We start from the raw sequence: 12,739 nt of genomic DNA on the forward strand, positions 1-12,739 counted from the left end.
AAATAGTTTTACTTAGTGTCAAGGGGACTGATGACAGTGCCAGGGGGGCTGACGGCAGTTCCAGGGGGCTCAGCCCCCCTGGCTCCTGCCTGGCTACGGGCCTGGTGAAGAGCAGTGGTGCCTTCTTGAAACCTAAAAAGTTATAGAAATTCTCCGGCAAATGAAATTCAATGGAAGAGGAAGTTCGACAATGGCCTCAATTCACAGGCAGATGACAGTGGCTGCAAGTGCATCTGAAAAAAATCTTCTTTCTCGAGGTATATAGGCACTAACTCAGACTTGAAAACATACATAGATCAGCAATTGGTCTATGCAAAAGTGCAGCAAACATGTGCAACCTTACATAGAAATCTACTAGATAACAAACAAAATAATTTTCATTTGCCTCTAGTTAAAGCTTCTTCAAGTACCCCGGTCTCTGCATCATAATTATGTTATGATGGTAAAAGATAAGAAAGATATCGCCACTTATTAGAATTCTTGGCAGATGTTAATAATTTACTACTTCCCCAGAAAGTTTTTCTTCTGCCCTGGCCTACATAAAAACAACTCTATCCCAGCGAAAGGTCTTTCTCCGAAGAAAGTGCAAGGTTGATAATGTAACGCAGGAATTTCTCTCAAGGTTGTTGGGCGTATAATATCGAGGTGCACGTAACCTAGATTTCGGCGGCCATCATGCATCGCCAAAGGGGGCTGTCAGCGGCGCGTGCCGCCGGAATTTCCCTTTCGATTTTGGAGAGGAAGGAAGAGAGGAGGGGGAGGGGAAAGTTACGCATCTGCCGGATTGACAATGGCACTTGTTATCACTTGAAGTCTTGGGGAAAGTTTACATTATATTGCTCCAGCATTTCAGTGAAAAAAATAAACATTACATCGACACAAGGGTTCCAGAAGGCACACACCACCTTGGGCGAAACTTTGGGGAAAAGTTTTCTATCTCGTCAAAGTAGCGTCAAGGACTATTTTTGCTAAATAACTTAAATTTGCGAAATCATAAGAAATACTCATTACTAGGGCTAGGAGGTTGATGAAAAGTCGTATTTTCGCCCCCTTTAGGTTATTTTTCAGTATTTTTTCCAGTTTCTGTTGCATTTTTGAAGTTTTTTTTTTTCGTCAATTATAAATGCATTTGCTAGCATAACTTACATATTTAAATTGTACAAGACCCACTCGGAAAGGAGGTGCATTTTATGTTACCTTGAAGTAAAACTAAAGAAAAAAAAACTACATTAACACATAATTGTTTGTTTTTTCCCCTTTGCTTTGATAGTTCAAACCACCGAATGACGGGTTTTATCGAATTATTCAACAACTCTCTTGTAGTTTATGATAACATCAAAATTCAATTTTAAGAACATGTTATTTTAGGACAATTTTAAAATAATTTTAAGGTCATTCTAACGTATGGTGAAAAAAATTTGCACAAAGTTTGCAACCCTGTGGAACTGGCAATACTGTACACTGGCACACCATTTGAGCTGTGTAGGATCGTACGTCTACCAGTTATGTAGTGTGAAGAGCAGGAGAAGGATGGTGTAAAAACAAGTCAGTATGGAGCTGAAAGAAGACGACCGTCGGAAAATGATCGTGTAATATTGGACAGAGAATCGTGATGTTCGAAAGTCCGAGCTTGTGAAACATTTTCAACGTGTAGGATTTTTCCGTCGTACGGTTTATAATATTGTGTCACTATGATCCTGGAACTGCTGCTGTGCCTGATCCAGTGCGTTTTGCTGCCAAAACCAAATTCCCACAGAAGTTGTTGGTATGGCTTGCCATGAGTGAGAAAGGACTGTCGAACCCTCAGTTTTTCAAGGCTGGCCTTGCACTCAACGCCGACCGGTATGTAAAGTTCTGTTTGCCTAAAGTGAAGCAGTTTATTAATTAATACCATCGTGGGGACAATGTTGTTTTTTGGCCAGATTTAGCCAGCTGCCATTACTCGCACAAAGTCTTGCGGCCATGGAGCACTTAGGTATCCCTTACATATCCAAAGAACAGAATCCCCCTAATGTTCCCCAACTGCGGCCCATTGAAGATTTGTGGGCAAATTTAACGCGGATGGTGTATGTCAAAATTTATTAACCACGAACCGTTGCAACCCTCATCCAACGGATCCACATATGCTTGCGCGATGTTGATACATCAACATTTGTTCCATCTATGCAGAAAGTGCCCCAAAATTGTCGCAAGGCCAGCAGACTCGGTGTGAATGTGTTTGTTCATTGATGTTCAGATACCACCCTTGTATACCAACCCACACACGAAATACATCTCTGCGTTTTTGCCCTTGACCACAGCGTTTTCTTTTTGTGCAATTTTTTTTCACCATACGTTATAGGTAATTTTTTTTTAGTTTTTTTTTAGGTCATTAACTTCCGGACCTGACTCATTACTTTGCTTCTCAGGTCTGAGGAGGATTTCAAAAGTACCATTTACTTGTAAATTTTAATAAACCTGCAAATTTAGGGAGGTGAACCCCCTCCTTTGCGCACCAAACTTTAGTGGGGTAAAAATAACACGGAAAAGTGGCTGTAATCAACACCATTTTAACACCACTGAGGTTAAGCGTTGACCAAGATGTAGATCTGGGACCACAGTGTCGCCTCATGACATTTTTTTTGTAGTATATATAGTTTGTATTTTTTTTACAATTAATGTTTCTATAACGGTTCATAAGTATGTGTGGTATCTATATGGAAGACAGGCACCATGCATGAGCCGATTAAGGTAAGCGAAGTTGTAGAGCTACCTATAGCCGCGGTACGCTAGCGCGTCTGACTGCCACGCGAGAGACTGGGGTTCGATTCCAGGTATTTCAGGTGTGAGTGGCTCTTGCATACCTGGGAAGGGAATAAAGGCGGCTGGAGCGTTGTGCTGACCACATCACCTCAGCAAATGGCCAAAATTGTGAATGTGTGGGGGCAATGTACAAGGAGTAGCTTTCATTTTGCCTCTAAATACAATTCCTAAACGTTCTGATTTTAATACATGCTGTTTCTTTCTTCCAGGTACAGCCATTGGCACTCAGGATTGACCAGCGCGCACCGCCAGAATGCGGCTCTTCAAAAGGCGGTGCTCCGACCCCAGTCCCCAGCTGGTCAGCCTGTCCCCGCTCGGCCAAGACGTCATCCACGACGGAGTGGCACGCAAGGAAGAGCCGTCGCCGTCATCCTCGTCGTCGGCAGTGCCGAGAAGGTTGCCGAGGCAGCAGGTCAAGGACTTGTGCCGACCGGATGCTGGGAGCAAGAAGGATTCATCTTGCAACGGGTTCGGAGCCGTTGCGTCTTCTCCGTCTCCAAAGATAACAAGAAAAGGTGAGGAAATGTGTCGGAGATGATCCCTGATATGGTAGAGGGAGATGCTGTGATTTTGTCTGCCTTCATTTTTAAGGAACTAATCAACACAGAACGAAGTATCGCGTAACCTCACTAGTTAACTATCTACGAGTTATATATCAGAAAGGTACAAAGATTACCCCCCCCCCCCATCCCTAGTTCTTCTTGCTCACGAAATCGCTATAGAATAGAATAGAATAGAATGGTCTTTATTTAAGCAGGCGTGTTTCGGCCTCATGGGCCGTTCTTACAACCAACCCTTTGCGACGAGCAAAAGGACATTCGCTCAATTTATTAATTTAGTTCAATTATCCACGACTCAATAACTGAATCTCAACTTTGCCTGGTAACGCTGGTGACGAGTGCAGATCGCTGGAGATTAAAAGTTTATACTTTCAGATTTTCAAGTAGGATTTCAGATAATTTACAACTAACAATAACCCCTTTCCATAACAACAGCAATAACCCAATTTACACATGCGAAATTCCCCCCTTCTGAAAGAGAAGAATTAAACATTTAAACATTTTCATAAACACCAAATACAAATGGAAGAAAATATTTTAGCACGTAAATATGAACATCAGAAACAGTGAACTTATTTATTGTATTCAATTTAACACATATTTCCTGCGTAATAAAGCATCAACAATCTGTCCTTATTAATTAAGAGACGTAAAATAAAAACTGTCGATACGTGAACGAAAATTACCCATCAAAGTCATATAGCATGCACCTTTAATGCCATATAAGGAATTACAAAGTCCTAATTGGTTCCTATTTTGACATAGATCCAATCTGGGAACATGCTCCTCGTTTATTTGATTAGTGCTATGCGTTTCTTGCACGAAAATAAATCATTTTACGTGTGCACAGAGCCCTTTTCAAACATGGCGTCGATGGCCATTTTGTAAATAACGCATGGTCTGTGACGTGTACTAGTACCGTTTCCCGTAAAATTCAACACACGCGAGATAGCTATCTCATGAACAACTTTGCTTAAACGTTGTAAACACGATCTTCGAGTATTTTCTTCCTATTAAAGTCACTTAAGATAATTAATTTCCTCACCTGGTGTGTCGGGAACGACGAATCCAGCACGCCCGAGTCCACTCTTACCTCTCTCTTCCCGAGAGCTCCATTCCTTTCCAACACCTATTTTGCGATGTGCTTTCACTTCTTGCTATTATCTGCCGTTTTGTCCTAACTGCAGATGTAAAATTCCTCCCTAAAGCACGGAAACAATTCTGATTTCCTCCACTGTAGTGACATTACTCTGTTCACTCCATGTTTTTTCTTCCGGAAGTCCTTCTCCACCACTGCACACCCCCATCGATCACTGTTAGTCATTTTTGCAGAGCACATTTGTCTTTTCCAAACAACAATTTTTCATAATTTAAATACCACACGTTAACAGATATGTATATGCGTTAAGGAACCCAGTGTAATGCTCAATAAGATAAACTTTTTGCTGATAATTAACCAAAGGCATCTAGATCAAAACGCTGTATATTTTATTATTTTGCGCCATAACTGCGAATTGCCCATGCGTGCAGTGACCGACACATCAAAATGTCCTTGTGCATAAGGAAACCGCGAGAAAATCGGATCTTAAACAAAGGAATTTACAATTCAACTGCGCACAACGGTCAGAGCCATCTAGCGATTCTTCGCGTAACTATTAAAGCAACAAAGTTTTCATATTGCATAGGCATTCCACCTATCGTGAATTCTCTGCACTAGACGAGTTCATTGTCTTTGGACCTGAGTTGGGCTATTTTGCCCCAGCAAAACACACACGAAACTCAAGTTTGCAGAATACCTTATGACAGTTCGTCATAAATGGCGCCCAACATAGGGCTGAACCCTCACACAATACTTTTGTTACAATACTAAAGTTAGACTTTCATCAAATAAACATTCATATTATACATATTCACTAATATACATAATTGATATATACAGACATATTACTATATTGTTTACAATATGATACATCCCGGATCACCAACTCTGGTGACTCCATCATTCTCCAGAAAGAAGGAACCCCGCATGTGTTTTGGCGTCTTGCAGAACATAGTGGCTTGTATATTTTTGGTTGGAGCAGGAAACAAATGAATGCCTAGGCCCACCGCAACATTATACTTACTTGACTATTAGCCCGCCGCAAGCATAACCTAACTTGACCTCTACCGCATCATACCTGCCCCCACCCGCAAACTCAACAACACCCCCATGGAACTACCTAAACAACTCTTAATTCGATTCTGGAATCCTTCTATCTGAGCCAATAACTATTGTAAACGTTTCACCTTATTTTGGAGCAATCTGGAAGATTTCAGGCTCATCTCGCATGCTAGTACGCCGCATAAATTTCACCTACTTGGTCAACTCGCCCGCCGCAGGCTCAATCTCACTTTACCCATACGAGAAATTTTAACCTTGGGCTTCCCCTACCCCGCCTATATCTACACTGTCCTTAACTACCACGTCTGATTTACAGCTAAACCCCATCGTCTGTAGCATTTCATCCACACCTTCCAAATTCAAATCTAGTAATCTTTTCACCCACATTTTTACCTTGTCCCCTGAACAATTCCAAACTTTACAATTTTCTATCGACTGGTGATCCAATTTTTCTCCTGTCACACAATCTATCAATGAAAGCGTGGAATCTTTACTGTTCTTAACACAAAGATAAGGGCCGACAAAGAGGTCACAATATTTTCTTATCACCTTATCTCCGGTACCACTTAAGGTCTGATTCTTAACGAAGACTAGCTTACCTTCTCCCACTACAGGTTTAGCATCCATCTTAGCATTATGTTGCTTCAATTTATTTTGCCTTTTACTAAGACTAGACAGATTCGCCATGACTAGCTTGTCATTCCACGTGACATTGTTAGCATCGACCCCCAGCGTCGGTATATCGGTCAAACTCTTTGTCATGTTTAATCTCAACTCCATTGGAGAATATCCTGTTTGTAACGAAATGGAACCATTCAGAAGGCGCAGAGCTTCAGGTACTTTTTCCGGCCATTTGTTGTGATTGGAATTACAGAGTATTCTCATCAAACGGTTCAATTCCGAATGATAGCGCTCTACCCAATTTGAGCTCGGATGGTACACCGGAGTGTAAACAAGTTGTACCCCCCATGTTTTCATTGCATTCTGAAAAATTTTCGACTTAAATTGTGGCCCATTATCCGAAACTAACCTCTGAGGAATTCCCAAATGAACAAAGTACACTTTTGACAATTTATTCACAATGGTATTGGCATTGCTATTAACCACCGGGTATGCCACCAAATACCTTGTTGCTGCATCTAGAACCGTAAACAAAAACCTTTCTCGTTTAGGCCCCAGCGCAAACGGACCCTGCAGATCAATAAACAAAATCTCCCCCGGCATGTCTGTGAAATGAGACCTAGCAACAATTTTAGCCGGATGTTTATTCGGTTTTGTACGCTGACACAACTCACAGTTTTTTACATACGACTTAATATCAGATTTCATCCCTTGCCAGTAGAAAACCCGATATAAGTGAGATAAAGTTTTGGCAACTCCGAAGTGTCCCATGTCATCATGTCCAGCCACCAAAACTTTATTTATCAATTTGACAGGAATACATATCCTGTGACGCGAAACATCATGGAAGTCTTTAATATAAAGAACATCATCATTTAAGCAGTATGTTCGATTCCAAGATCTTGAGCGAGAATTGATCCTTTGACTTACCCCCTTAATATGATCAATAATTTCTCTCAAACCCACGTCATCACTCTGCAAATCAATCAACTCCTCCTTGGTGAAAATCTTCTGATTTAAATGCGTAACTACAGAAATATTTACCAAAAATTGAGAATCAGGTGTATCTGGAAAGTTTCTACTAAGGGTATCTGCCAAGAGGTTGTCCGAACCCTTGCAATATTGCACCACGAAGGAATACTGTTGGATCTGTATAAACCATCTTGTCAGCCTGGCATTCCATGAATGTGCAGATTCTAACCACGTGAGTGATTTGTGGTCAGTGACAACAACAAATTGTCTACCCTTAAGAAATGTGGAAAATTTTTCGATCGTATATAGTATAGCCAAAACTTCGATCTCAGTTGACGTATACGACTTTTCGTATGTTCTAAGCAACCTGCTGACGAATCCTAAGGGTTTCATTTCCCCGTCAGTAATTTGGTAACAAAAGCCCCCTATCCCCACAAGAGATGCATCCGTTTGAATAAAGAACGTTTTCTCAAAATCTGGAAAGTTAAGGGTCACTTCATGGACTACCAACGCCTTCAGGTGCATAAAAGCTTGTTCAGCTTGTGTGGTCCAATGCCACTTCGTCTTAAGTTTCACTAGTTCATATAACGGTTGTGCCACCATGGCATAATTAGGAATATACTTCGCTAACCAATTAAAACATCCTAGAACCCTTTGCAACTGTTTCAAGTTTTCAGGTTTGCGTAGGTTAACAATGCTTTCGACGTAGGAAGGATCTTTCTGGAAACCCTGTGTCGTGATTATGTGTCCCAAAAACTTAAACTCTTTCACTGCAAACCTACATTTTTCTAGCTTCAATGTAAAACCCGCGCATTTTAATCTTTCCAAGACCAGACTGACATGCCTTAGATGTGAATCAAAATCTTTAGATTTGATGATGATATCGTCTACGTACACCACAACAAAAATCTAAAAATGATCCCAGTACCCTATTCATGACATCCACGAACACAGCCGTGCCGTTCACCGAACCAAACACAACTCTTTTAAATTGGTACAGAATACCCTCAAATGCAAATGCCGTGAATTTACGACTGTCAGTATGTAAAGATACTTGCCAATAAGCGTTTCCTAAGTCCAGCGAGGTGAAGAATTTACAGCCTAAAAATGAAGTCAACAGATCGTTAATCTTCATTGGCGTAAGTTGCATGAGTTTAACGTGTTGATTAACCTTTTTCAAATCTACACATAATCGTATTCCCCCATTTGGTTTGGGAACCACCAGTAGAGGCGAACGATATTCGGACTGTGAAAGCTCAATCACATCCCAAGCCAACATTTGGTTCAAATGATTCCTAACTTGATCCCTGTAAGCATAAGGAATGGGGTAATTCCTCGCCACGATTGGTTCAACAGTGTCCAATACCATCCGATGTTCGTACTCTCTACATAATCCCGGTATGTCAGTAAACATCTGTTCAAAGGCGCTTAACATGTCTATGAATCGAGAATTTAAATTTTCTTCTAAGTTCAGCGAACCCTTCACTTTGTGCATGAAAGACGACTGTTCATTTGCTGAAAGATCTATATTCATTGAAACGTTCATCAAAGACAAGTCCGGTCCCAAAGAATCTACTTCTCTAAGAGGTGTGAACTTCAAAAGTGCTTTACCATTGGGAGTATGATAAAAGAAAGCATCTACGTCGAAGTTTAGTTCACCGTGAACCCCATATATCACATCTAAACCTAGCAATACGGGTACATTTAATTTTTTCACCACTAGAAACTGTACATAATAATCATGCCCCCCCAAATTGATCATCAATTTCGTGATTCCTTCAACAGATTTAGATCTCGAACCAGTATAATCCACTAATTTAATATTGGATGCTGGTTCCAATCTTGGTCTCGAGATCAAAGACGAAATCGATTTCCAAGTGTTAAATTCGAGGAGAGACACCTCGGCACCACTATCACATAGAGCATTAAAAACTTTACCTAATATGGCAATTTTAATCATAGCAGACGTATGTTGTTGGTAACCCACATTAACAGGTATAGTTGAATTCATTTCATCAAGAAAATCACTCTCCTCTTCCCACGTATCATTTATATTTACAAACTGTATAGCAGGAAATTTTACCTCACCCTCACCCCCTGCCCGTTGGTAAGAGCTCCTCTCCGGTTTTCCGAACTTGGACATTCCCTGGATGGCTCGTCCACCGCATGGATCTCAGCTTCAACTATGATTTGAGAGCCAGGCTCGGATACCCCTTGTACTAAAGAGACAAAGCCAAGAGAAGACAAATACTCAAAATTTCCCCCAAAACTTTTGTGCTGGTACTTTTCCGAGGAGACCTTTTTATTCTTCTCTTCCTAATATGGCTTGGATGGAGAGATACTCTTCCTCCAGCAACAGTTCGACTGACTACCAAAGTTTTCCTGGGAAGTGAGTCAGTAGGTGACTTCATTTTAACTCTGATGCGCCTCCCATATCTGACTGAATAACCAGTGCCTAATTTCATGAAAGAAACGACACATGCCATACTGGCAATTCTTTTGGGCATAAGAACACGCATAGGACTACACCTAATGCAACTTCTGGGTTCGATTACTGAATTCCTCACACCAGTCTGCAATGGATAACCAACTACTGGTATGACTACGTTGTGTACCGAATGATCTTGAACTATCGACACTAAAGGTAAGTCAATACTATTTTCCCCAACTGACACTACAGACAGGATAGATTTGTTCTGAGATGATACTGCATTTGAGTGTAGACACTGAGAATCCACCTTACTTTCCGGACACCCTGTATCAACTTGCACCGTGTGGACACGCTTACTCAACGAAGATGAACCCAGAGAACCACTTTGTTTACAACCAACACCCAGTAAAGGAATTTGCAAGCTCGGTTTTGGGAAAGATGCATCTGTTGTGCAGAAGCCGACAGGGAAAGACTCGTCTCTGTTACCCGACACCCCAAAAGACCACTCCTCGCTTATCAAATATTTTCCTTTATTACCCTTGTGGTGTTTTTGCCCTAACGTTCTGTTTCGGTTCAGTTCGCTGGTACTCTGTGCATAACTTTCCGACCAGGAAGTCAGAGTGCCTGTGCAGTGGTCATGTTCGACCGAATGTGAAGTACACATGCAATTGGTGACCGCATAAGGAGTTACAACACCATTCATCAGTTCAACTTTACTCCCTGACAAATCAAACTCCTTCGTCAAAGACTCATGCCTTTTTTCTACCAACTCAGCCCTGTATTGTGATACTGAAAATGTGAGATCGTGCAGACCCTCACTTGTTTTAACTACTTCTTGCCGCAGCTCAAAAATGCATTTACTAGTGCCCTCTAGATCAGACTGCAGTTTACCCACTACCTTACTTGTATGAGCTGCAAGTTCTGTTTTGAGCAACTGATTGCTTTCATTGAGTTCTGATTTGAGCAACTGATTGCTGTCTCTGAGTTCTGATTTGAGCAACTGATTGCTGTCTCTGAGTTCTGATTTGAGCAACTGATTGCTTTCATTAAGTTCTGATTTGAGCAACTGATTGCTGCCTCTGAGTTCTGATTTGAGTTCTGATTTGAGTGACTCAGTGCATTCCTTGTTCCTTTCCTCACTCTGTTTAATAAAGGCGAACAAGGAATCTAATGTAACCGGTTCCTGCTCAGTTGCCATTATTAATATTAGCTTTAACAACAGCAATTAACCAACTAAAGATTAACCTACTTGAAACCCAACAAAAAATTCAATAACGCAACCCCTCTGCACTTGAGTCCTCGTAATCTTGCGACGAGCAAAAGGACATTCGCTCAATTTATTAATTTAGTTCAATTATCCACGACTCAATAACTGAATCTCAACTTTGCCTGGTAACGCTGGTGACGAGTGCAGATCGCTGGAGATTAAAAGTTTATACTTTCAGATTTTCAAGTAGGATTTCAGATAATTTACAACTAACAATAACCCCTTTCCATAACAACAGCAATAACCCAATTTACACATGCGAAATTCCCCCCTTCTGAAAGAGAAGAATTAAACATTTAAACATTTTCATAAACACCAAATACAAATGGAAGAAAATATTTTAGCACGTAAATATGAACATCAGAAACAGTGAACTTATTTATTGTATTCAATTTAACACATATTTCCTGCGTAATAAAGCATCAACAATCTGTCCTTATTAATTAAGAGACGTAAAATAAAAACTGTCGATACGTGAACGAAAATTACCCATCAAAGTCATATAGCATGCACCTTTAATGCCATATAAGGAATTACAAAGTCCTAATTGGTTCCTATTTTGACATAGATCCAATCTGGGAACATGCTCCTCGTTTATTTGATTAGTGCTATGCGTTTCTTGCACGAAAATAAATCATTTTACGTGTGCACAGAGCCCTTTTCAAACATGGCGTCGATGGCCATTTTGTAAATAACGCATGGTCTGTGACGTGTACTAGTACCGTTTCCCGTAAAATTCAACACACGCGAGATAGCTATCTCATGAACAACTTTGCTTAAACGTTGTAAACACGATCTTCGAGTATTTTCTTCCTATTAAAGTCACTTAAGATAATTAATTTCCTCACCTGGTGTGTCGGGAACGACGAATCCAGCACGCCCGAGTCCACTCTTACCTCTCTCTTCCCGAGAGCTCCATTCCTTTCCAACACCTATTTTGCGATGTGCTTTCACTTCTTGCTATTATCTGCCGTTTTGTCCTAACTGCAGATGTAAAATTCCTCCCTAAAGCACGGAAACAATTCTGATTTCCTCCACTGTAGTGACATTACTCTGTTCACTCCATGTTTTTTTCTTCCGGAAGTCCTTCTCCACCACTGCACACCCCCATCGATCACTGTTAGTCATTTTTGCAGAGCACATTTGTCTTTTCCAAACAACAATTTTTCATAATTTAAATACCACACGTTAACAGATATGTATATGCGTTGAGGAACCCAGTGTAATGCTCAATAAGATAAACTTTTTGCTGATAATTAACCAAAGGCATCTAGATCAAAACGCTGTATATTTTATTATTTTGCGCCATAACTGCGAATTGCCCATGCGTGCAGTGACCGACACATCAAAATGTCCTTGTGCATAAGGAAACCGCGAGAAAATCGGATCTTAAACAAAGGAATTTACAATTCAACTGCGCACAACGGTCAGAGCCATCTAGCGATTCTTCGCGTAACTATTAAAGCAACAAAGTTTTCATATTGCATAGGCATTCCACCTATCGTGAATTCTCTGCACTAGACGAGTTCATTGTCTTTGGACCTGAGTTGGGCTATTTTGCCCCAGCAAAACACACACGAAACTCAAGTTTGCAGAATACCTTATGACAGTTCGTCATACCTTGTCAAAGATACAATAAATGAATAAAAACAAAAAGAAAGAAAAAAAAACACATAATGATCATGATAATACAATAAAGATAATATAAAGATTATACAATGATAAAATAATACATTGAATAGATTAGTATATATACTGTTGAGTAAAGATAAGTAATAAGTCTTCGGTAGTTCAATGTGTATGCCGGAGGGGGGGGGGGTAGGTTAGGTATGCATTATATGATGTATAAGTGCAGGTGCAATTGTTAACATATGAAGGTTAATTAAGTTGTTGGGACAATAGTAAGTTCTTCAGATTTTTCTTAA

At 40.5% G+C, this 12,739-nt stretch overlaps 1 protein-coding gene across 2 annotated transcripts in view; it reads left to right on the plus strand.

The window, feature by feature from the left end:
- LOC145994694 (uncharacterized) overlaps positions 1-12,739 on the plus strand; it is a 117,207-nt gene that overhangs the window by 71,030 nt on the left and 33,438 nt on the right. For both annotated transcript variants that reach the window (XM_083130858.1, XM_083130856.1), the window contains exon 2: positions 3,012-3,317. In XM_083130858.1, coding sequence (XP_082986984.1) covers positions 3,056-3,317 — 262 coding nt within the window. In that variant the 5' untranslated portion in view covers positions 3,012-3,055. The remainder of the gene's footprint in view (positions 1-3,011; positions 3,318-12,739) is intronic.

The sequence above is a fragment of the Lepisma saccharinum genome, chromosome 11 (genome assembly GCF_977018435.1).
Source record: "Lepisma saccharinum chromosome 11, izLepSacc3.1, whole genome shotgun sequence".
NCBI lineage: Eukaryota > Metazoa > Arthropoda > Insecta > Zygentoma > Lepismatidae > Lepisma > Lepisma saccharinum.